The sequence below is a fragment of the Schistocerca gregaria genome, chromosome 4 (assembly GCF_023897955.1).
Source record: "Schistocerca gregaria isolate iqSchGreg1 chromosome 4, iqSchGreg1.2, whole genome shotgun sequence".
NCBI classification, from domain to species: domain Eukaryota; kingdom Metazoa; phylum Arthropoda; class Insecta; order Orthoptera; family Acrididae; genus Schistocerca; species Schistocerca gregaria.
The window spans coordinates 10724394-10751629 of record NC_064923.1 but is presented as its reverse complement, the minus strand read 5'-3'; the positions used below and the strand labels follow the sequence as shown (position 1 = coordinate 10751629).

The window sequence follows — 27236 nt, the reverse complement described above, 5'->3', positions numbered from 1 at the left end:
CATCTATAAAATGTAATTCAGACTGCCTCGTCCCACCTTATCCTTGTAAAGGAACTGAAAATATTGTGATTTAACCGCAGAGGTGCTGAAAATTTGTTCCAGTGACACACCAGAGAATATCTGGTAAACTTTTTATGTTTGAGAGGTATGAACGACTACTTTTTGTTCTGATGGGCTGGTGGGATGTCGTACTGTCTAATTACTAGTGTGTGAGTGTGTGGTAAATGAAAGAGTTAAAAGACGCAAGATGTGTTTTATATTATTTTCATCGCACAACAAGCCTTATTCCCATGCCTATGGAGTATTTATGTTAAGCAGAGAAGGCGAGTTTTAGATGGAACCGAAGATCTTCAAAACGGCGCTGCTCAACAATAGAGGTGCGTGATTGTGCTCTTTACTTTCCTTTCGTGGTCGCTCAAATTACTTCCGATTCGTTTTGCCGAGACATTCAGAACCTGCAATATTCTTTTTCTTATAAAAATACTAGTCCGATGCAAAATAAATACTCTTAGATTTAAATAATTGCCATTCTGTTACCCAGGCCACGGGGAATGATAGAACGTACGTGCCTCTACTCTGAATGTACGTTAGCAATCTCCGAGTGTGTTACGACGAAATTATTTCACATTGAAAATTTCTCATCAGACCGCAACCACTCGCACGCGAATGTTCGTACCCTCTGAATGTATCTAGTCAGTCAGGCGCGTTGTTCAAAAGCTTTACTTTTAATATTCAGTGGATTACATTTCCGAAATTAATTTTTGTTTATGCTGCAAATCGTACTTCACGCGAAGTATTTATTACGTAAGTTTCAGGCTCAATTTAATAAAAAAAAAAAAGATTCCGAATAATAGAAATAAAGAATAACAATCAAACAAATCAAACCTAAATAAACAGAAAGAGGGAACGTTACAATGGCGACCGAGTGCCATGACCATAATTTCAGTAAAAATCAGTAGAATTGTTAGTTGAAATATTTAAGCTTTTTTTCTTGCCATCCATTATTGCCACTACAACATATTGTTTCTGTTGCATGTCATGCGAGCTACGTACCAGAAACGAAAAACCACATGGAAATTACTAATTTTCGAAAAAAAGTTTTGGACCATTTAATGTTAATTCTTCTCACTACAAAACCGTGAGAAAACACACGTAAGGTAAGAACAACAGCACTAATCCGCTTTAGTTGAAAGTAAATGTGGGACAGTTTTTTTTCATTTTTTCGACACCCACTGCGTAGAACATTCCTTTTTCCAAATTCTTTTCCATTTCCTTTTAGTTTACGTAAAAATTGCATTAGTTCATTTTCTATTATATGTAAATGCATCACAAGATGGCGGACAATTTTATTGATTGAGCGCGAAAAAAGTAAGAGTCATTTATCAGTCTTCTGTTTTGCCAGAGACATATTTTACTACGTGAATTTTCACGGACGAGTGCAAAGCCATCTGTGATTTATTTACGTGTAGTACGAGCTGTAGTGATAGTGAAGTTCGGCTGCACGCTGTTTTGTGTTGTGAATCGTCATGGTGAAACTCAGATCTCAGACAAAATCATGGATAGTTCGTCAGATGAGGAATCAATAGTCCAACCCTTACAAAACTTTGAGGCCGAAAGTACTGCGAATACCGAAAACACAGTCGCAGCGACCGGCAGTGCTCAGTCGCAGGCGACGGGCGACAATATGTCGACTACAGAAACAAATACGAATACTGACAATACACAAGACCCAGTAGAAACAGACCTTATACGCATGTTTAGAGAGATGCAGACAAATTTAATGTCGCAGTTTGCAGCTCAAGTTGTAGAAAATGTTGCGTCACAAATGCAAACTCACACAGAAAATGTTGCAGCTCAGATAGGTACTGTTAACACACGAGTAGAAAATGTTGCAGCACAGATGCAAGCTCACACAGAAAATGTTGCAGCTCAGATAGGTACTGTTAACACACGAGTAGAAAATGTTGCAGCACAAATGCAAGCTCACACAGACAATGTCACAGCGCAGATAAACGCTGTCACTACCCAGATAGCCAGTGTAACGACACAAATGGACAAAATAGACAATGACGTGAAGAACCTGACCGACATGCAAAATAATCTGACGACTCAACTGACCCAGTTAAAAAGAGAGGTAGCAGATCAAGTGATAGAGGTAGTACACGAAGATTTAAATTACATGAGCCAAGACATTGATAACTTAAAGTCCACAGTTAAGGATATGCCAGAACAGATCCGTACCTTAACCAAAAATTTTGAAGCTATGAGTTTTCAACAGATCGAGCTTAGTGTCAAAATGCAGGAGGCTGTAGACCAAGTTGATGACATGACGAAACAACAAAAACAGCAGTTTGGCGAATTTTTAGAGGAAAAAGACAAACATATCAACCATACATTAGAAACAGAACTGAAAAAAGCAATAACTAACACTGTAGAACAGGTGTACACTACCCAAAACACGTCTGTAACTAAACTTCCAACTGACCTAGCTCAGTTACAAAAGACTCTGATACAGGACTTACCTGACTGGAAAAAACATGTAGACGAGCAACTAAAGAGTAAACACCATACACAGAACGAAAGAGAACAACAGTCAGAAGAGGAATTTGATGACAGACGCACAGGTAAGAGTGACGACACAGCAAACAGTTATCTTTATCCCGATGTACCCATGTTTTCACCAAACCAAGGTCGTTACGGTAATCAACATTACCGCGACGAACGAGAGAGACACCAGACAACCGAACCAACTTTGTCGGCTGTTCTGTTAGAGGAAAGCCTTATAAAACACAGGCAGTTTCAAGTGTTTATCCCAGAAAAAAAATCCGTCCACCCGTTAATTTTTATAAAGTCATTTAAGAATGTGTTGCCTAAGACCTGGTCTGAAAAGCAAAAAATACAGTATGTAACTGGATATATTCAAGGGGATGGTGCCCTATGGGCAATGGAAATGTCGGAAAATTGTCAGACATTAGAACAATTTGAAGCTGCATTTTTATCTAAGTATTGGTCCCATGGTATACAAGAGAGATTGAGAAAAGCTCTGTTTAACCCGGAGCCATACAATCCAAAATTTGGATCACTCCGGAAGTATTTTGAAAAATACTTAAACAAAACGCGATTCTGGGACGAGCCCGTCACACACACAGACGTACTGCGCATCCTGAAGGCAAAATTACCGATCAGTATCAGAGAAAAATTAGTACAAGTACCAGAGAGCAATCTCGAATATTTCCTATCTGTATTAGATTCTATCGATTTAATTAATGAGGATGCTAGGCAAAATCAAGCCTACCAAAACAATTTTCGTGGCAGCGGTAGCAACCAGCTTATACAGCGCCAGCCGCATTACGGCGTCAACAATGTAGTGTGCGCGGCTGAATCGCGACGGGCTTTTGTCGATCGCGCCCCTACAGCACAGATGCCAGGCCCGAGTTCGGGAGGAAATTACAACTGCTACAATCAGACCTGCCATCCGCAATACAATAGAAAAGGAAAAAACGGGGATAGGAATTTTTCTGCTTATTCCGGTGACCGAAAACGTAACTGGTACAGAAATGGCAATAGGAACCAGTGGGGAAATAGTCATAATAATTTCCAGCCTGAATTTAGCCGCAACCACACGGGAGATCATCAAAGTAGGCAGTGGCAATATCCTGCTAACAGCAAAGCCTATCAATCAGAAACGCTAGGTGACACTATTTCGCTAAACTCAGGGCAAAACCACGACAGAAATACTCAACTAAGGAGCAACACGTCAGGGGTAAACATAATTGAAGTCGCAAACGAAACACAAACAGATATGAACCGTGGAGCGTTAAACTAAACATGGCCTCATTATGCTCCCCAATGTTGGCCATACATTGTCGTGGGGGCGATCCATGCTGTCATGAAAGTAAATTGCTCAGGTACCAAGATGAAACGGATATGCGTGATTTATTGACCAAGGAGGAAGAACCACAGTCATGTGAAGGTGATGGTATATTACAAGCTAATTTACAGGCCGTAGTAGGAAAAGTACCTACGCATATCCTTGTAGATACTGGTGCGAAAATTAGTGTGATGTCCAAGGCACTATTTAAAGACCTTACCGAACTATCCAGTACAAAATTGTCGGATATTAGAAGCCATAGGCGGTAAATCCAAGTTAATTAAAATGCAAACCATGGTCGAAGTGCAGATTGAAGACATTGTTTTTCAGTCAATTTTTCTAGTTGTAGAAGGGTTGACAGAACGGTGCATTTTCGGCATGGACTTCTTAAGGGAAAAGTATACTAAAATTGACTTGGAATCTGGAAAGTGTCATTTATATATTAACTGAAAGAACTGTAGTGTGGATTTAATAAAAGTCAAGAGTAGGAACGACAAAGCTTGTCGAAATATACACATCCAAATCCTATAGGTCAACACTTCACGAAATAGCGACTCGAGTGAACTGTGGTATCAGCAGGTAGAGCAGCATGAAATTGAACAGAAAATATCTGAATGCTCGGAAATCTCACAAATACAGAAGGGTGATCTTAGAAGTGTATTGTTACGCTATGCTCGTGTGTTTGATAAAAGACCCGGGGTCATTAGGACGTATCAGTATAGCATGGATGTCCGGCCCCACGACACTTTCTGTAAGAATATCTATTCTATACCTTGGTCACAAAGAGAGGCAGTGGCTCAAGAAATAAAGAAAATGCTCTCGTGGAATATCATAGAGACTTCATTATCGCCTTATTGCAGTCCACTATTAGCGGTCAAGAAAGCCGACAATTCGGTGAGACTCGTTCTCGACGCAAGGGAAATTAATAAGATTATAGTTCCAGTAACCACCCGAGCTGAAAACCTGGAAGAACAGCTGCAGCGTTTTCATGGGGTGCAATATTTAACTAGTGTAGACCTCCGTAGTTCATATTGGCAAATCCCACTATCACCTGATAGTAGGAAGTATATAGCATTCATATTTGCAGGTAGGACCTACCAGTATTGTGTTCTACCGTTCGGATTGAACGTTAGTGCCGGCGTTTTCATAACTGCGCTCGACACTGTTTTAGGACCTGACCTTCTTGACAAACTCACAGTTTATATAGATGACATATTAACAGCAACACCTACATGGGAAGAACATATAGAGCTTTTGGAAAGAATGTTACAGAGGCTTTCAGTGGCAGGTGTCACAGCAAACCTTAGCAAATCAAAATTTGTGAGAAAAGACATAAAATTTCTCGGTCACATAATTTCGCCGGCAGGGATAAGACCCGACCCAGAAAAACTGTTAGCCATAAAAAACTTTCCCGCGCCGTGCACAAAACGACAGCTAAAGGCATTTGTGGGATTGTGTTCTTTCTTTCGCAGGTTCGTGCCGAACCAATTGCTCAATAGCCCTGCATTATTGGGCCTCTTAAAGAAGGACAAACAGTGGATCTGGACGCCTCAATGCCAGATCGAGTTTGAAAAAATAAAACATGCTTTGGTTAATTCTAAAATACTAGAACATCCTGACATGAGCAAAGATTTCTGTACAGCGGCGGATGCTTCATTTTCGGGACTAGGAGCCTGTCTATTTCAGCTGGACATAGGCGCTAGCTCCGACAATGTTAAGATAATTAGTTTTGCTAGCCGTACTCTGTCAGAATGCGAGCGCAGGTATTAAACAACAGAATTGGAAGCCCTTTCTATTTTGTGGGCTATTAAAAAATTCAACTATTATCTATTTGGCAAACATATACGAATCTACCGCGACCATCAGGCATTAAGCTTTTTACTCACTTGTAGGTTGCTACACAATCGCCTTGCGCGGTGGACGTTATTTTTGCAGTCTTATGATTTTGAAATTATATATGTGAATGGCAAGGATAACGTAATCGCCGACGCACTGTCAAGATTACCACAAGGACTACCTGAGTTCGAAGAATTGGTAGGAGAGAACACAGAATTTAAAGTTATGCTCATCAAGGACACAAAATTCAGGAAATATTTTTTGGATATGTGCAATAATATGGCCAAATTACAGGAAGAAGATGACCGGTGGAGAAAAGTTAGATTCCAGTTAAACAGTAACCCCCCTTTACCCATAAGACAACATTACAAATTACACAAGGATGTATTATTTTACAGGAGGAACATGTACAGCGATACATGGTGCGTTTGTGTGCCCGAAGCATATGAGAAAAGTTTAATTTGGCATACTCACTACGCTTGGGGACACTACGGTGCCCGCAAGTGCTATAAGAAATTAAATATGTACTGTTACTTTCCCAATATGCTTCGACGCACACAACAAATTTTGAAAACTTGTATTATTTGTCAGAAGGTTAGGCCTGTCAATCTGAACTGCGAGACAGAGTTGCATCCTATTTTACCAAAAAATCCACTAGAGCTAGTATGCATAGATGCTATGGGTCCTTTACCCTCTGCCAGGGGAGGTGTAAAATATATTATTTGAGTATATGATGTATTTTCAAAGTATGTGAAATTATATGCCACGAAAACAACTGCAGCTAAGCCTATAATCAGACGTATGCTAAACGACTACTTCCCGTCTGTTGGGAAACCACAGGCGATCTTAACAGATAACGCAACCAATTTTACGTGCCATGCTTGGAAAAAATTTCTGAAAGAACAACAGGTTAAACAAATACTGATATCCCGGTATAGCCCGCAATCAAACCCTATTGAAAGAATATTCCGTGAATTGAATAGGTTTATGACGACATACGTAGCCAACAAGCAGTCTAAATGGATTGAATACTTAAACGTTTTTGAACAGGTGGTAAACAATCTCCCAATATACGACACTGCAGTTACGCCGTCAGAACTAATATGCAATAAGAAAGAAAATAATGAATGGGTAAACCCTATCCCGTCTTTTCCTAGACAACCCGTCGACCTAAATGAAAAAATAAGGCAAGTATTAATCTCTATCACACAACAGGCCCAATGCCGAAAGAAGCATTATGATAAACGGCTACATGGTGTTACCAGATTTATAATCAGAGAAAAGGTGTTACTCAAAACTCACGTGAAATCTTCCTTGCTAGCTAAGAAAATCGCTAAGTGGCAAATGAAATATACTCGTCTGTACGAAATCGCACATATTCCGCACGACGGTTGTTATTTACTTGCATACCCTCACAGTGGTAAGATCAAAGGGCTGTATGCACACAGAGACTTAAGAAAATTCTACTATAATTAAGTATCATACGTCATATCTAATAATGCACAAGTATAAAATAAGTTACTGTAAAAAAAAAGGAACGAGCACGATTAGGATAAAGAAAATACATCTTATGCAGCAAAGTGAATCAGAGCATTTCACTATTTCTGTTTACATTTGTCAGTGAACGTGGACGCAAGACACAGGTAAGCTAGGACATACACGTCAGTTGGTGACTAGCGATGTTTAACACGAAGTGTACTTGTAAGTTTTGACGGAATGTTTTTTTGTTTGGTCACAGTGGTATTTTAGTTTTAAGTTTATGTACGGAGGTATCTGGAGCGAACAATTGGCACAGACCTCACAGCAAAATAGATGTAAGTTATTTATTCTTTTTTTTGCCACTTGTGTATCAAGGCAGTAAGGTACAGGGTAAGTTACAAAGAAAAATATTGGACTCCCTAAGGTACAAAGGTTAATTTTGTGACACAAGTACACGATAGGTTGCTGAGAAAGTATTTTGTGTCTTTGACGTATCCACACCACGAGTTTTTATCTATAAATATATCGCACAAAACACGACCTTAAATTTTTTTTGTATGCTGCAATTATAAAAAAGGATTCCTAACTGCTAATGAAAGTGTAGGGTACGCACTGTAACTTGATCTAAGAAAAGTGCACCTAAAGATAGGATACATGAATAACAACTTGTGTGATCTTACTGTCATACAGATAATTTTTTTTTTAACTTTGTATACATGTTTGAATGCAAGTACGATGTTGAGATACAATCTGTGAATGTTAACTGAAGCAAACATAACACCGTCCCCTATAAAAAAAAATAAAGGAGTATGTATAAGGTAAGTTACAGGTAGCCAACTAGCCGAAAAAATGAGGTAACGCCGAGACAAACACAATTATTTACAGGTGGCGCTCGGCGAGATACTGCGAGACTTCAATCGGCGGGGAAAAGTCATGAAGTTACATTAATGTCACTATGACTGACGATTGACGTAATAAAACATTACCAAGATCACTGAGAAACACACTACGTGATACCAAGTAACGCCAAAGAATTTTAATAATCTATTTTTTTTAGTATGAAAATACGAAGGATGTACGCTGACTTTAGAGGGATGCAGTACATTGATTATATTTTTTTATGTGTTTATAATATTTTGACCAATCTGAGCGGAAGATATTTGATGGAAGGAGAAGAAGTAACACAAATATGAACACAAAAAAAAAACACCTTACACGCGAGCACAGACTTTAGAGGCAGTAGCGCACAACAGCCAAGCTTCATTATTAATCTGTTGTTTGTACTACCTAGCAATTTATGTATAGTGATTTATTTATGTCTGTTTACTCATTTCCTATTATTATTTTATTCCTTTATGTTTATGATGTGTGTGTACCATGCGTTGTTACAAACTTGGGTGACGAAAGGATGGAAGAATCCTCCCCCCCCCCCCCCTCCCACATAGTAACTCGCGGGTAGAGAATGAACAAACTTTGCCTCATTTGGAGACAACTTCTAAAAGCACTTATAGTGCGTTCATGTCCTAGTATTGTTATTTCAATACATAAGTGCATCAGTAGCACGACATAGAGTAAAAAAATGCTGTTGTTCTCAAACGTGTTCTCCTATGCTCTATGAGATATCAGACAGTGTCACGATCGCGAAATATAGTATTAGAGGCACGTACTTTCTGAGAACACAATCACCTACCAATTTATGTAATAAAAATGTTATGAGCAAAAAGGTACGCCGACAAGGTTCAGTAAAAAATCGCTGGAACAAATAACGAACGTGGGCATTTATCATAAAAGACAAGCTAGTGATATCATGAGCTACAGTTTTGTTTCTGAATGGACAGGACAGTGTGACAATGTTATTCAGTGTCAGTGACCTGTGAGCTATATGCAAATAGACAAGTGAAAATACGTTTCATATCACGAACCTTTTCCTTCGAGGTAAAAGAGACATAGTGAATCGACGAAGACTGCGGCGGTACAAGTGTTTGTGCACTACATAGGACAGTGTGTCGTTGCTAGCCAAATAGTGAAGTGCAGTACTTACCTTTGTGCAGTGGACTTCGGAGGCACCGAGTGGTCCCTTCCCACAGCCAAGGTGTACAGCAAGTGGAAACAAGTGCGGTTGGTTTTTTTGCAAACTCTGCGAACACTGCACGAGACACTGAAAAGTTTGGACCGAGACGCGCGGCATCGCTTTACGGCGGTGGGCCCGCGCAACTGCCGAGTTCCACACGGCGCGCAACGCGCCACCAAACTGATTGTTGCGAGTGCAGTTATGTGCATATGACACATTATTGGCTAACGGCATAACATACAAGGACAATTTAAATGCAAAGCAAAATCTACGTTTAATTGGACACCCAACGAAGTGCAAGACATGTAGAAACACAGATTCCTGAAACCCGAAATAAAGTCTGACTACCCCAGCTCATGATTCACGCCCCCACGTTACCTTTGAACAACGCCTATGTTTATATGTATATATATGTATTAGTATTAAGTTAGACTAAGTATTAATCCATGTGAATTTTTGTTTGTTGTTTATATTACCCATGACGAGACAATAGTAAAATACGGAAAGGATGTCACTAAGCAGATCGTGGCATAGAAGAGAGAAGCAGTGGAAAGCAGAACCAACTCTAAGCAAGAGCTAACGCCTCTTGCTGCCCCAGACACGACTATTAACCCACAATCTAGATCCGAACACTCTAATAAATATGTGACTTTCCTGAAAATTTTTTTTAATCAAAAAAAAAAACAACTTAGGAATTATGAATTTTATGAGCAGCAAGTGTAAAAGAAGACTGTTTATATAGCGATAGACTATGTATAAAACAATGTAATACCTTTGTATAATGCGATGTACCAAGAAATAATAAAATAATTTTGTGTATACAATACAAAAAAAAAGAAAGAAGGTAATAGGAGAATTTAACAATTATCCAAATGTGATGATTTTGTGTCAAGGACGATGTAATAATTTTGTGTGTATAGTATGTAAGTTTATGTGTGTTTTACATGTGTTCTGTGTATCCTTATATAAATGATTTGTCCTCATTGTCATGTGTCAAAACTGGTATCAAAACCATGTTTGTAGAATGAAGTGATCGATAGAGAGACACTGACAGTGCAATCCCATTACGTGTGAATAACAGACAAGGACTACCAGTGTGCAAAGTGTTTGGGCTCATTGTCCGCAAAATTGACATTTCTTCAGACAATTCGCCCAAGGGGGCGATGTAAAGGAACTGAAAATATTGTGATTTAATCGCAGAGGTGCTGAAAAATTCTTCCAGTGACACACCAGAGAAATATCTGGTAAACTTTTTATCTTTGAGAGACATAGGAACAATTTCGCCCTTCGTTTTTTATTTCTGGTATGAACGACTACTTTTTGTTATGATGGGCTGGTGGGATGTCGTACTGTCTAATTACTAGTGTGTGTGTGTGTGTGAAGTGAAAGAGTTAAAAGACGCAAGATGTGTTTTATATTATTTTCATCGCACAACAAGCCTTATTCCCATGCCTATGGAGTATTTATGTTAAGCAGAGAAGGCGAGTTTTAGATGGAACCGAAGATCTTCAAAACGGCGCTGCTCAACAGTAGAGGTGCGTGATTGTGCTCTCTACTTTCCTTTCGTGGCCGCTCAAATTACTTCCGATTCGTTTTGACGAGACATTCAGAACCTGCAATCTTCTTTTTCTTATAAAAATACTAGTCTTATGCAAAAGAAATACTCTTAGATTTAAATAATTGCCATTCTGTTACCCAGGCCACGGGGAATGATAGAACGTACGTGCCTCTACTCTGAATGTACGTTAGCAATCTCCGAGTGTGTTACGACGAAATTATTTCACAATGAAAATTTCTCATCAGACCGCAACCACTCGCATGCGAATGTACGTACCCTCTGAATATATCTAGTCAGTCACGCGCGTTGTTCAAAAGCTTTACTTTTATTATTCAGTGGATTACATTTACGAAATTAATTTTTGTTTATGCTGCAAATCGTACTTCACGCGAAGTATTTATTACGTAAGTTTCAGGCTCAATTTAATAAAAAAAAGATTCCGAATAATAGAAATAAAGAATAACAATCAAACAAATCAAACCTAATTAAACAGAAAGAGGGAACGTTACAATGGCGACCGAGTGCCATGACCATAATTTCAGAAAAATCAGTAGAACTGTTAGTTGAAATATTTAAGCATTTTTTCTTGCCATCCACTATTGCCACTACAACATATTGTTTCTGTTGCATGTCATGCGAGCTACGTACCAGAAACGAAAAACCACATGGAAATTACTAATTTTCGAAAAAAAGTTTTGGACCATTTAATGTTAATTCTTCTCACTACAAAACCGTGAGAAAACACACGTAAGGTAAGAACAACAGCACTAATCCGCTTTAGTTGAAAGTAAATGTGGGACAGTTTTTTTTTCATTTTTCGACACCCACTGCGTAGAACATTCCTTTTTCCAAATTCTTTTCCATTTCCTTTTAGTTTACGTAAAAATTGCATTAGTTCATTTTCTATTATATGTAAATGCATCACAAGATGGCGGACAATTTTATTGATTGAGCGCGAAAAAAAGTAAGAGTCATTTATCAGTCTTCTGTTTTGCCAGAGACATATTTTACTACGTGAATTTTCACGGACGAGTGCAAAGCCATCTGTGATTTATTTACGTGTAGTACGAGCTGTAGTGATAGTGAAGTTCGGCTGCACGCTGTTTTGTGTTGTGAATCGTCATGGTGAAACTCAGATCTCAGACAAAATCATGGATAGTTCGTCAGATGAGGAATCAATAGTCCAACCCTTACAAAACTTTGAGGCCGAAAGTACTGCGAATACCGAAAACACAGTCGCAGCGACCGGCAGTGCTCAGTCGCAGGCGACGGGCGACAATATGTCGACTACAGAAACAAATACGAATACTGACAATACACAAGACCCAGTAGAAACAGACCTTATACGCATGTTTAGAGAGATGCAGACAAATTTAATGTCGCAGTTTGCAGCTCAAGTTGTAGAAAATGTTGCGTCACAAATGCAAACTCACACAGAAAATGTTGCAGCTCAGATAGGTACTGTTAACACACGAGTAGAAAATGTTGCAGCACAGATGCAAGCTCACACAGAAAATGTTGCAGCTCAGATAGATACTGTTAACACACAAGTAGAAAATGTTGCAGCACAAATGCAAGCTCACACAGACAATGTCACAGCGCAGATAAACGCTGTCACTACCCAGATAGCCAGTGTAACGACACAAATGGACAAAATAGACAATGACGTGAAGAACCTGACCGACATGCAAAATAATCTGACGACTCAACTGACCCAGTTAAAAAGAGAGGTAGCAGATCAAGTGATAGAGGTAGTACACGAAGATTTAAATTACATGAGCCAAGACATTGATAACTTAAAGTCCACAGTTAAGGATATGCCAGAACAGATCCGTACCTTAACCGAAAATTTTGAAGCTATGAGTTTTCAACAGACCGAGCTTAGTGTCAAAATGCAGGAGGCTGTAGACCAAGTTGATGACATAACGAAACAACAAAAACAGCAGTTTGGCGAATTTTTAGAGGAAAAAGACAAACATATTAACCATACATTAGAAACAGAACTGAAAAAAGCAATAACTAACACTGTAGAACAGGTGTACACTACCCAAAACACGTCTGTAACTAAACTTCCAACTGACCTAGCTCAGTTACAGAAGACTCTGATACAGGACTTACCTGACTGGAAAAAACATGTAGACGAGCAACTAAAGAGTAAACACCCTACACAGAACGAAAGAGAACAACATTCAGAAGAGGAATTTGATGACAGACGCACAGGTAAGAGTGACGACGCAGCAAACAGTTATCTTTATCCCGATGTACCCATGTTTTCACCAAACCAAGGTCGTTACGGTAATCAACATTACCGCGACGAACGAGAGAGACACCAGACAACCGAACCAACTTTGTCGGCTGTTCTGTTAGAGGAAAGCCTTATAAAACACAGGCAGTTTCAAGTGTTTATCCCAGAAAAAAAATCCGTCCACCCGTTAATTTTTATAAAGTCATTTAAGAATGTGTTGCCTAAGACCTGGTCTGAAAAGCAAAAAATACAGTATGTAACTGGATATATTCAAGGGGATGGTGCCCTATGGGCAATGGAAATGTCGGAAAATTGTCAGACATTAGAACAATTTGAAGCTGCATTTTTATCTAAGTATTGGTCCCATGGTGTACAAGAGAGATTGAGAAAAGCTCTGTTTAACCCTGAGCCATACAATCCAAAATTTGGATCACTCCGGAAGTATTTTGAAAAATACTTAAACAAAACGCGATTCTGGGACGAGCCCGTCACACACACAGACGTACTGCGCATCCTGAAGGCAAAATTACCGATCAGTATCAGAGAAAAATTAGTACAAGTACCAGAGAGCAATCTCGAATATTTCCTATCTGTATTAGATTCTATCGATTTAATTAATGAGGATGCTAGGCAAAATCAAGCCTACCAAAACAATTTTCGTGGCAGCGGTAGCAACCAGCTTATACAGCGCCAGCCGCATTACGGCGTCAACAATGTAGTGTGCGCGGCTGAATCGCGACGGGCTTTTGTCGATCGCGCCCCTACAGCACAGATGCCAGGCCCGAGTTCGGGAGGAAATTACAACTGCTACAATCAGACCTGCCATCCGCAATACAATAGAAAAGGAAAAAACGGGGATAGGAATTTTTCTGCTTATTCCGGTGACCGAAAACGTAATTGGTACAGATATGGCAATAGGAACCAGTGGGGAAATAGTCATAATAATTTCCAGCCTGAATTTAGCCGCAACCACACGGGAGATCATCAAAGTAGGCAGTGGCAATATCCTGCTAACAGCAAAGCCTATCAATCAGAAACGCTAGGTGACACTATTTCGCTAAACTCAGGGCAAAACCACGACAGAAATACTCAACTAAGGAGCAACACGTCAGGGGTAAACATAATTGAAGTCGCAAACGAAACACAAACAGATATGAACCGTGGAGCGTTAAACTAAACATGGCCTCATTATGCTCCCCAATGTTGGCCATACATTGTCGTGGGGGCGATCCATGCTGTCATGAAAGTAAATTGCTCAGGTACCAAGATGAAACGGATATGCGTGATTTATTGACCAAGGAGGAAGAACCACAGTCATGTGAAGGTGATGGTATAGTACAAGCTAATTTACAGGCCGTAGTAGGAAAAGTACCTACGCATATCCTTGTAGATACTGGTGCGAAAATTAGTGTGATGTCCAAGGCACTATTTAAAGACCTTACCGAACTATCCAGTACAAAATTGTCGGATATTAGAAGCCATAGGCGGTAAATCCAAGTTAATTAAAATGCAAACCATGGTCGAAGTGCAGATTGAAGACATTGTTTTTCAGTCAATTTTTCTAGTTGTAGAAGGGTTGACAGAACGGTGCATTTTCGGCATGGACTTCTTAAGGGAAAAGTATACTAAAATTGACTTGGAATCTGGAAAGTGTCATTTATATATTAACTGAAAGAACTGTAGTGTGGATTTAATAAAAGTCAAGAGTAGGAACGACAAAGCTTGTCGAAATATACACATCCAAATCCTATAGGTCAACACTTCACGAAATAGCGACTCGAGTGAACTGTGGTATCAGCCGGTAGAGCAGCATGAAATTGAACAGAAAATATCTGAATGCTCGGAAATCTCACAAATACAGAAGGGTGATCTTAGAAGTGTATTGTTACGCTATGCTCGTGTGTTTGATAAAAGACCCGGGGTCATTAGGACGTATCAGTATAGCATGGATGTCCGGCCCCACGACACTTTCTGTAAGAATATCTATTCTATACCTTGGTCACAAAGAGAGGCAGTGGCTCAAGAAATAAAGAAAATGCTCTCGTGGAATATCATAGAGACTTCATTATCGCCTTATTGCAGTCCACTATTAGCGGTCAAGAAAGCCGACAATTCGGTGAGACTCGTTCTCGACGCAAGGGAAATTAATAAGATTATAGTTCCAGTAACCACCCGAGCTGAAAACCTGGAAGAACAGCTGCAGCGTTTTCATGGGGTGCAATATTTAACTAGTGTAGACCTCCGTAGTTCATATTGGCAAATCCCACTATCACCTGATAGTAGGAAGTATATAGCATTCATATTTGCAGGTAGGACCTACCAGTATTGTGTTCTACCGTTCGGATTGAACGTTAGTGCCGGCGTTTTCATAACTGCGCTCGACACTGTTTTAGGACCTGACCTTCTTGACAAACTCACAGTTTATATAGATGACATATTAACAGCAACACCTACATGGGAAGAACATATAGAGCTTTTGGAAAGAATGTTACAGAGGCTTTCAGTGGCAGGTGTCACAGCAAACCTTAGCAAATCAAAATTTGTGAGAAAAGACATAAAATTTCTCGGTCACATAATTTCGCCGGCAGGGATAAGACCCGACCCAGAAAAACTGTTAGCCATAAAAAACTTTCCCGCGCCGTGCACAAAACGACAGCTAAAGGCATTTGTGGGATTGTGTTCTTTCTTTCGCAGGTTCGTGCAGAACCAATTGCTCAATAGCCCTGCATTATTGGGCCTCTTAAAGAAGGACAAACAGTGGATCTGGACGCCTCAATGCCAGATCGAGTTTGAAAAAATAAAACATGCTTTGGTTAATTCTAAAATACTAGAACATCCTGACATGAGCAAAGATTTCTGTACAGCGGCGGATGCTTCATTTTCGGGACTAGGAGCCTGTCTATTTCAGCTGGACATAGGCGCTAGCTCCGACAATGTTAAGATAATTAGTTTTGCTAGCCGTACTCTGTCAGAATGCGAGCGCAGGTATTAAACAACAGAATTGGAAGCCCTTTCTATTTTGTGGGCTATTAAAAAATTCAACTATTATCTATTTGGCAAACATATACGAATCTACCGCGACCATCAGGCATTAAGCTTTTTACTCACTTGTAGGTTGCTACACAATCGCCTTGCGCGGTGGACGTTATTTTTGCAGTCTTATGATTTTGAAATTATATATGTGAATGGCAAGGATAACGTAATCGCCGACGCACTGTCAAGATTACCACAAGGACTACCTGAGTTCGAAGAATTGGTAGGAGAGAACACAGAATTTAAAGTTATGCTCATCAAGGACACAAAATTCAGGAAATATTTTTTGGATATGTGCAATAATATGGCCAAATTACAGGAAGAAGATGACCGGTGGAGAAAAGTTAGATTCCAGTTAAACAGTAACCCCCCTTTACCCATAAGACAACATTACAAATTACACAAGGATGTATTATTTTACAGGAGGAACATGTACAGCGATACATGGTGCGTTTGTGTGCCCGAAGCATATGAGAAAAGTTTAATTTGGCATACTCACTACGCTTGGGGACACTACGGTGCCCGCAAGTGCTATAAGAAATTAAATATGTACTGTTACTTTCCCAATATGCTTCGACGCACACAACAAATTTTGAAAACTTGTATTATTTGTCAGAAGGTTAAGCCTGTCAATCTGAACTGCGAGACAGAGTTGCATCCTATTTTACCAAAAAACCCACTAGAGCTAGTATGCATAGATGCTATGGGTCCTTTACCCTCTGCCAGGGGAGGTGTAAAATATATTATTTGAGTATATGATGTATTTTCAAAGTATGTGAAATTATATGCCACGAAAACAACTGCAGCTAAGCCTATAATCAGACGTATGCTAAACGACTACTTCCCGTCTGTTGGGAAACCACAGGCGATCTTAACAGATAACGCAACCAATTTTACGTGCCATGCTTGGAAAAAATTTCTGAAAGAACAACAGGTTAAACAAATACTGATATCCCGGTATAGCCCGCAATCAAACCCTATTGAAAGAATATTCCGTGAATTGAATAGGTTTATGACGACATACGTAGCCAACAAGCAGTCTAAATGGATTGAATACTTAAACGTTTTTGAACAGGTGGTAAACAATCTCCCAATATACGACACTGCAGTTACGCCGTCAGAACTAATATGCAATAAGAAAGAAAATAATGAATGGGTAAACCCTATCCCGTCTTTTCCTAGACAACCCGTCGACCTAAATGAAAAAATAAGGCAAGTATTAATCTCTATCACACAACAGGCCCAATGCCGAAAGAAGCATTATGATAAACGGCTACATGGTGTTACCAGATTTATAATCAGAGAAAAGGTGTTACTCAAAACTCACGTGAAATCTTCCTTGCTAGCTAAGAAAAACGCTAAGTGGCAAATGAAATATACTCGTCTGTACGAAATCGCACATATTCCGCACGACGGTTGTTATTTACTTGCATACCCTCACAGTGGTAAGATCAAAGGGCTGTATGCACACAGAGACTTAAGAAAATTCTACTATAATTAAGTATCATACGTCATATCTAATAATGCACAAGTATAAAATAAGTTACTGTAAAAAAAAAGGAACGAGCACGATTAGGATAAAGAAAATACATCTTATGCAGCAAAGTGAATCAGAGCATTTCACTATTTCTGTTTACATTTGTCAGTGAACGTGGACGCAAGACACAGGTAAGCTAGGACATACACGTCAGTTGGTGACTAGCGATGTTTAACACGAAGTGTACTTGTAAGTTTTGACGGAATGTTTTTTTGTTTGGTCACAGTGGTATTTTAGTTTTAAGTTTATGTACGGAGGTATCTGGAGCGAACAATTGGCACAGACCTCACAGCAAAATAGATGTAAGTTATTTATTCTTTTTTTTGCCACTTGTGTATCAAGGCAGTAAGGTACAGGGTAAGTTACAAAGAAAAATATTGGACTCCCTAAGGTACAAAGGTTAATTTTGTGACACAAGTACACGATAGGTTGCTGAGAAAGTATTTTGTGTCTTTGACGTATCCACACCACGAGTTTTTATCTATAAATATATCGCACAAAACACGACCTTAAATTTTTTTTGTATGCTGCAATTATAAAAAAGGATTCCTAACTGCTAATGAAAGTGTAGGGTACGCACTGTAACTTGATCTAAGAAAAGTGCACCTAAAGATAGGATACATGAATAACAACTTGTGTGATCTTACTGTCATACAGATAATTTTTTTTTTTAACTTTGTATACATGTTTGAATGCAAGTACGATGTTGAGATACAATCTGTGAACGTTAACTGAAGCAAACATAACACCGTCCCTTATAAAAAAAAATAAAGGAGTATGTATAAGGTAAGTTACAGGTAGCCAACTAGCCGAAAAAATGAGGTAACGCCGAGACAAACACAATTATTTACAGGTAGCGCTCGGCGAGATACTGCGAGACTTCAATCGGCGGGGAAAAGTCATGAAGTTACATTAATGTCACTATGACTGACGATTGACGTAATAAAACATTACCAAGATCACTGAGAAACACACTACGTGATACCAAGTAACGCCAAAGAATTTTAATAATCTATTTTTTTTAGTATGAAAATACGAAGGATGTACGCTGACTTTAGAGGGATGCAGTACATTGATTATATTTTTTTATGTGTTTATAATATTTTGACCAATCTGAGCGGAAGATATTTGATGGAAGGAGAAGAAGTAACACAAATATGAACACAAAAAAAACACCTTACACGCGAGCACAGACTTTAGAGGCAGTAGCGCACAACAGCCAAGCTTCATTATTAATCTGTTGTTTGTACTACCTAGCAATTTATGTATAGTGATTTATTTATGTCTGTTTACTCATTTCCTATTATTATTTTATTCCTTTATGTTTATGATGTGTGTGTACCATGCGTTGTTACAAACTTGGGTGACGAAAGGATGGAAGAATCCTCCCCCCCCCCCCCTCCCACATAGTAACTCGCGGGTAGAGAATGAACAAACTTTGCCTCATTTGGAGACAACTTCTAAAAGCACTTATAGTGCGTTCATGTCCTAGTATTGTTATTTCAATACATAAGTGCATCAGTAGCACGACATAGAGTAAAAAAATGCTGTTGTTCTCAAACGTGTTCTCCTATGCTCTATGAGATATCAGACAGTGTCACGATCGCGAAATATAGTATTAGAGGCACGTACTTTCTGAGAACACAATCACCTACCAATTTATGTAATAAAAATGTTATGAGCAAAAAGGTACGCCGACAAGGTTCAGTAAAAAATCGCTGGAACAAATAACGAACGTGGGCATTTATCATAAAAGACAAGCTAGTGATATCATGAGCTACAGTTTTGTTTCTGAATGGACAGGACAGTGTGACAATGTTATTCAGTGTCAGTGACCTGTGAGCTATATGCAAATAGACAAGTGAAAATACGTTTCATATCACGAACCTTTTCCTTCGAGGTAAAAGAGACATAGTGAATCGACGAAGACTGCGGCGGTACAAGTGTTTGTGCACTACATAGGACAGTGTGTCGTTGCTAGCCAAATAGTGAAGTGCAGTACTTACCTTTGTGCAGTGGACTTCGGAGGCACCGAGTGGTCCCTTCCCACAGCCAAGGTGTACAGCAAGTGGAAACAAGTGCGGTTGGTTTTTTTGCAAACTCTGCGAACACTGCACGAGACACTGAAAAGTTTGGACCGAGACGCGCGGCATCGCTTTACGGCGGTGGGCCCGCGCAACTGCCGAGTTCCACACGGCGCGCAACGCGCCACCAAACTGATTGTTGCGAGTGCAGTTATGTGCATATGACACATTATTGGCTAACGGCATAACATACAAGGACAATTTAAATGCAAAGCAAAATCTACGTTTAATTGGACACCCAACGAAGTGCAAGACATGTAGAAACACAGATTCCTGAAACCCGAAATAAAGTCTGACTACCCCAGCTCATGATTCACGCCCCCACGTTACCTTTGAACAACGCCTATGTTTATATGTATATATATGTATTAGTATTAAGTTAGACTAAGTATTAATCCATGTGGATTTTTGTTTGTTGTTTATATTACCCATGACGAGACAATAGTAAAATACGGAAAGGATGTCACTAAGCAGATCGTGGCGTAGAAGAGAGAAGCAATGGAAAGCAGAACCAACTCTAAGCAAGAGCTAACGCCTCTTGCTGCCCCAGACACGACTATTAACCCACAATCTAGATCCGAACACTCTAACAAATATGTGACTTTCCTGAAAATTTTTTTTAATCAAAAAAAAAAAAAAACTTAGGAATTATGAATTTTATGAGCAGCAAGTGTAAAAGAAGACTGTTTATATAGCGATAGACTATGTATAAAACAATGTAATACCTTCGTATAATGCGATGTACCAAGAAACAATAAAATAATTTTGTGGATAGAATACAAAAAAAAAGAGAAGAAAGAAGGTAATAGGAGGATGTAACAATTATCCAAATGTGATGATTTTGTGTCAAGGACGATGTAATAATATTGTGTGTATAGTATGTGAGTTTATGTGTGTTTTACATGTGTTCTGTGTATCCTTATATAAATGATTTGTCCTCATTGTCATGTGTCAAAACTGGTATCAAAACCATGTTTGTAGAATGAAGTGATCGATAGAGAGACACTGACAGTGCAATCCCATTACGTGTGAATAACAGACAAGGACTACCAGTGTGCAAAGTGTTTGGGCTCATTGTCCGCAAAATTGACATTTCTTCAGACAATTCGCCCAAGGGGGCGATGTAAAGGAACTGAAAATATTGTGATTTAATCGCAGAGGTGCTGAAAAATTGTTCCAGCGACACACCAGAGAAATATCTGGTAAACTTTTATCTTTGAGAGACATAGGAACAATTTCGCCCTTCGTTTTTTATTTCTGATATGAACGACTACTCTTTGTTCTGATGGGCTGGTGGGATGTCGTACTGTCTAATTAATAGTGTGTGTGTGTGTGTGATAAGTGAAAGAGTTAAAAGACGCAAGATGTGTTTTATATTATTTTCATCGCACAACAAGCCTTATTCCCATGCCTATGGAGTATTTATGTTAAGCAGAGAAGGCGAGTTTTAGATGGAACCGAAGATCTTCAAAACGGCGCTGCTCAACAATAGAGGTGCGAGATTGTGCTCTCTACTTTCCTTTCGTGGCCGCTCAAATTACTTCCGATTCGTTTTGTCGAGACATTCAGAACCTGCAATCTTCTTTTTCTTATAAAAATACTAGTCCGGTGCAAAAGAAATACTCTTAGATTTAAATAATTGCCATTCTTTTACCCAGGCCACGGGGAATGATAGAACGTACGTGCCTCTACTCTGAATGTACGTTCGCAATCTCCAAGTGTGTTACGACGAAATTATTTCACAATGAAAATTTCTCATCAGACCGCAACCACTCGCACGCGAATGTACGTACCCTCTGAATGTATCTAGTCAGTCACGCGCGTTGTTCAAAAGTTTTACTTTTAATATTCAGTGGATTACATTTCCGAAATTAATTTTTGTTTATGCTGCAAATCGTACTTCACGCGAAGTATTTATTACGTAAGTTTCAGGCTCTATTTAATAAAAATAAAGACTCCGAATAATAGAAATAAAGAATAACAATCAAACATATCAAACCTAAATAAACAGAAAGAGGGAACGTTACATGCTGTACCGCTTTGGCAAATGCTTTATCTGCGCCATTCGCCTTAATCACATCTGAGAGTAATTCTTAATAAAACGCCTGTCGCTAATTGTTCGTCATCACAGATACTGTTTACTATACGGCCACGACGCGAAACTGATTTCCAAAATTCGTCTTCCTCCTCTGAGGACGGAACATACGATCCCAGCTTTACTAGATCAGTTCTCTACCACTGAGCTAAATAAGCGGGACCAAGCCGTATTCTTGCGTACTTCGGCCTCACGGTCGTCTGCATCATCAGAATTCAGCTGACAACACTTCATATTACCGTCTAATATTTGCAGCTATGGCGACCCATTACTGCTTGGCTACACATCTGACACGTAACCGATGTGCTCTCCAAACAACAACATTTGCATTTCAGAACATGTCTTTCATACATGTCTACAAAATCACCTTCACCTTCAAATACAGTTTCCTTGCGACTGACAGAGACATAGGCAAAGTTTAAAGTTCCTATTTCCATTACATCATGTTAATCAGAAAAATGGTAATTTACATCTGCAGCGGAACAAATTACCGTTCCGCCGAGCGAAGGGCTCGAACCCACGTCCCTGGGATCAAGGGTCTCACGCTCTACCGACTGAGCTAGCCGGCTGCCTCGGTGATTACCTGCCGGGTAGCACGTCACACAGTATTCGTTTGCGTTGGGTGGTCCCATATAGATTCTCTCCATGCTGCCTAATGTTTCCTAACGTCACACTCGTCACGTATTTCACTTTTATTTCATAATCATTTCTGAGAGGTAAAGGAATTGCATGACAACATGCAGAGCTAGTGGCGTCAAAATTAACACACATACTTGAAGTGACTCAAAAGCCGAACGTGTTACTTTCCGATGTTGTTTTAGACGTGCAAGTGCCAGTCAAAACTCGCGGTGACGGCACTCTGCCGACCATTTCGCTAGTTAACACCGGTCTTGTTGTGTGTGCTTCAAGCTCAAGAGAAACTCCAAGCAAAAAATGGTCAACAGCAACATTCAGACGGTTTCGTACTGCTCAATTGCTACATTAAAACGCTATGTTTCTTTTTCAGAACTGGAAAAACACGAGCGTGACAGCATTCGAACCTGTAATCTTCAGATCGGAAGTCCGACGCCTGATCCATTAGGCCACACGGTCACTGACGACCAACTATACCTTGTATACGACTCATCTCGAATCGCTCAAACCCCTGAGGATTTGTGTTTTCGTTCCACACAGACGCTGCCCCTTGCTCTTTCCCACCCATTCGTTACATTCAACCTCTTACGAGACCGACCAAATATAGACTGGGAAACCAGACCACACACTTTGTGCATTCGGAATCGAAGGCGTGGCGTCCCTCGCCGCATTTGCTACGATGGCCATTTGCTACTTCTGCAGAAGAGGCGACGACGACGACGACGACGACGACGACGACCGCGAGAGGCTCTGAGACATGTGAGAAATACATCTATAAAATGTAATTGAGACTGCCTCGTCCCACCTTATGCTGTACCGCTTTGCCAAATGCTTTATCTGCGCCTTTCGCCTTAATCACATCTGAGAGTAATTCTTAATAAAACGCCGGTCGCTATTTGTTCGTCATCACAGATACTGTTTGCTATACGGCCACGACGCGAAACTGATTTACAAAATTCGTTTTCCTCCTCTGATGAAGGAACTTATAACCCCTGGTTTACTAGACCAGCGCTCTAGCACTGAGCTAAAGAGGCACGGCCTAGTGGTACTCTTGCGTACTTCGGCCTTACGGTCGTCTGCATCATCAGACTTCAGCTGACAACACTTCATATTACCGTCTAATATTTGCAGCTATGGCGACCCATTACTGCTTGGCTACACATCTGACACGTAACCGATGTGCTCTCCAAACAACAACACTTGCATTTCAGAACATGTCTTTCACACATGTCTACAAAATCACCTTCACCTTGAAATAGTTTCCTTGCGACTGACAGAGATATAGGCAAAGTTTAATGTTGCTATTTCCATTACATCACGTGAACCAGAAAAACGGTAATTTACATCTGCAGCGGAACAAAATTCCGTTCCGCCCAGTTTTTTTTTCTTTTTTTTGGGCCTCCCAACTCCCCTTATAGCCCGTCCTTGCGCTCTCCAATTACGCCTTCTTCGGCGAGCTTCTTTAGCTATAAATAAAAATACTCTGCTTCTTCCAAACTTAGAAGACGAATTTGTTGACTCTTCATGTAGTCTGAAAAGAGGAAACTTCTCGGTACATGTTCTGTGGCCGTCGACGTCCTGTGTAAGACGTGCACGTTCCAGTTGAAGTGATGAAAGCGGAGACACTGAATTCCTAAGTGGAAAATTTCTTGTGTTCATTGACCGCAATCGAAGCATCGAAGAAAAATAAAGTTCTCTTGAAGTCGAAGCTCATGCTTATGACGACAGCGAATCAGTCGCTTTGCGCCTACACTTCATAAATTAAAAATTAGAAAATAAAAGTATGACAGCGTATCAGGCGCATTGCACCGAAAATCGATAAAATAAAGAATTTAGGTTGAAAAAAAGGGAATAAAAAGCAAATAATGCCTGAGTAGTCCTCTCAGCCATAGGGGCGGTACACCCTTCACGCGTTCCATGATATTATGTTCCAAAGCTTCGTGGCGGCCAGTAAATATATTTAATGGTAAAGTATCGACGCACATTATCAAAGGAATAAGTACACTCCCGACCTTTACAAACTGTCTGTCGTCTAAGGAAAAGGAAAACACAATTCTCCTCGACGTGTTAAAAATAAATTAAAATTAAGTAAAAGTCCTCCTATATTGAAACCCAAATAACTCCATGGCAGCGTCGTGCGCAACGCATTCGTGATGGGACGCCGATGACGCAGGAATCAGACGTTGGAAAAAAAAAGAGAAAGAGAAAACTTAAAAAAAACACTAAACGACAGCGAGCACAAAACACACACGAACACAGGATAATACATTGGGAACATTTGTCGTAATTTCCACATGGCAGTTCTTGTACAATAGGCACTCTTCCTGTAGCATTCAATTTGCAAGGACCATGATTTCGTACTCAAAAACAGTTCAGAGCACTGAGGGAAATAAAGATTGCAGCAGTGAAGTCCGTATTATAGCAGTCTGTCGTGGGCAAATGCGAGTGCAGTTTGCAGGAAATTGGCAAAGAGTTTAAGATAATCGTTCCTGGTTTTAGTAAGGTCATGTTGCGTAGCCAAATAAACCAAAAAGGCATAGTCACCCGTAAGTCTTAAACGCAGGATGGCGAACACAGTGTGAGCCACGATCCATGCGGTAGCGGCACGCTTCGTAGGCGGATACGGATTAAAGTCTGGGATCAAGTCCGTGTCCGCAGAAAAACTGGCAGCGCTGGTCCGGTTAATAAGTGCGAGCATCCTGGCGGCAAGGTTCCAGATCGACAATGACCGCAGGCACACGAAACGATGTTCTAACGTGTCGTCTTGTCGACAGTCTTCACACAAGCTCGACGGAGATAAATGGATGCGGCGCAGCTTTTCGTTGGTGGGGATAATTCTGTTAACCACTTGGTACCAAAAGCTGCTGACTTCCGCTGACAGGTAAGGAGCGTGAACGTGAGCCCACGCCGTCCTCCACGCAGACCGCGGGTAGCGCGCCTCCATCTTATTGCCGACTGGCCGTCCTCTTAGTCCCTGGTAGACACCTTTCACAGTCCGCGTTCGATGGTCAAGTACGTCGGCGGCGAGATAACTTTTCTGAATGTATTCTCGAACATACCGCAGCTGAAACGGTATTGTAGTCGGGTCGAGAGGGGCCACGTCAGACAGAGGACGTTGAATATCGAACAAGACAGCCGTTGGGCCGGACGGATCCTGTTCAATGGTGACGCTCGTCCGATGAACGAGCAACGCCGCGGCTTTCGTTGCCAAATGAATAAGGCCGAGTCCTCCCTGTTCGCGCGGCAAAGTACATGTGTCGTAAGCCACCTTGAAAATATGTCCCCGCCACAACAGCCACTAGACTGCCTGTGTTATGGCTCTGCCCAAACTCTTGGGTACCTGAAATAACTGTGCGAGGTACCAAGCTTTGCTGAGCAAGAAAATATTTATTAAAAGCACCCGCTGTGTTAATGCGAGGGTGCGAGTCGCGCACAGGATAGCCATAGCTCGTATGCCATTTAAGACAATGCGCCAGTTGTAAGACGCAGTCTGTAGCAGATTGGGTTGAAAACGAACACCCAAAATTTTGTGTTCCCGTTTCACTGTAAACCACGGGCGTTTGAAGCCCCGCGTCGCCGCATAAACGGGCAGAAAAACCGTCTTTCGGGTATTGATGCTCGCACCGGATGCACGATCATACTGGGTGAGAACTGCGCGTATTGTGTCGAAGTCTGTGGCCGAGGATCCAAGAGGCCAAGGTCATCGGCGTAAGCGCGACAAACGTGCTTCTCATCCCCAATCCGTATTCCCCTGCAAGAACTGTGCAAATTACGCAACAAAGGATCTATGGAAATTGCGTAAAGTGCCATTGACAGAGGGCACCCTTGTTTAACAGAACAGCGGAGTGGCACAGGTTCCGACAAAAATCCATTGATGCTAATCCGTGAGGTGGAATTATTGAAAAGTTTAAAAATCATAGTGATAAACTTTACACCGAAACCAAATTTCTGTAGCACTCGCCGGAGATATAGGTGGCTAACTCTGTCAAATGCCATTGCGAAATCGATGGATAAAATGCCAAAAGGAATTCTATTCGTCGAAGCATAGGCAATGGCATCTCGGTACGTCGCGACAGCACCATAGATAGTGCGTTTCGGCACTGCACAGTATTGAAAGGGACTAATCAGTTTTTTCATGACTAGTTTAAAGCGAAAGGAGACACATTTGGTAAAGAGTTTATAAGCGCCGTTAAGAAGGGTGATCGGTCGAAGATTGCACAGTTTCCTTGTGACTGTAACCTTTGGAGCCAATACCACAATACCCTCCAGGAAGGACGCAGGGACGTCCACGCCATTTAAAATTTCATTAAAAACATCAGTCAGGGCCGAGCCAAACAAGTGCCAAAAATGTAGATAAAATTCCGGTGGCAAGTCATCTGCACCCGGGGATTTATTAGGGGAACATAGTTTTAAGACATCACACACTTCCTCTACGGTAAATTCTTCAGTGAGGTGACGGCGGTCCCTTACTGATAAGACGTATGGAACGTCATGGAGAAGCTCGGAAATGGCAGCAGCATCCGTGCGTTTCTCACTGAAAATTTCGACAAAGTGACGGCGGGTCTCGGCAAGAATTGCCGCCTGGCTGTAAAGACGCGCACCGTCAGCTGATTCCAGCTCCGTGACGTAACGTCGCGTAGCGCGCCGGCGTTCGCGCAGCTGGTGAAAGACGGAGGGTACTTCATCGACAAGCTTCCCGGGGGCCCGACTCCGTACGACAGATCCGCGCAATGAGTCCCTTTTCAAGTTAAGAAGACGGTGTTTTATTTGCCGAATTGTCGCCATCCGAAGAGC

The 27236-nt window shown here is 40.7% G+C and overlaps 1 protein-coding gene across 1 annotated transcript; it reads left to right on the top strand.

Moving 5' to 3' along the window:
* The first annotated feature begins 1684 nt into the window (after positions 1-1684).
* On the top strand, positions 1685-27053 carry LOC126266668 (reticulocyte-binding protein 2-like). The gene is made up of 3 exons (XM_049971087.1): positions 1685-2624; positions 12253-13035; positions 26920-27053. The coding sequence occupies exons 1-3, from the start codon at positions 1685-1687 to the stop codon at positions 27051-27053; spliced, it is 1857 nt and encodes a 618-aa protein (XP_049827044.1).
* Positions 27054-27236: the final 183 nt, after the last annotated feature.

What these genes read in the sequence shown, in the direction of transcription:
- LOC126266668 (XM_049971087.1), top strand. Translation starts at nt 1,685, where the DNA reads ATGTCGACTACAGAAACAAATACGAATACTGACAATACACAAGACCCA. An exon ending in ATTTGATGACAGACGCACAG is followed by an intron (nt 2,625 to 12,252) that starts GTAAGAGTGACG and finishes AAACTCACACAG; the next exon opens with AAAATGTTGCAGCTCAGATA. An exon ending in ATTTGATGACAGACGCACAG is followed by an intron (nt 13,036 to 26,919) that starts GTAAGAGTGACG and finishes CTTACTGATAAG; the next exon opens with ACGTATGGAACGTCATGGAG.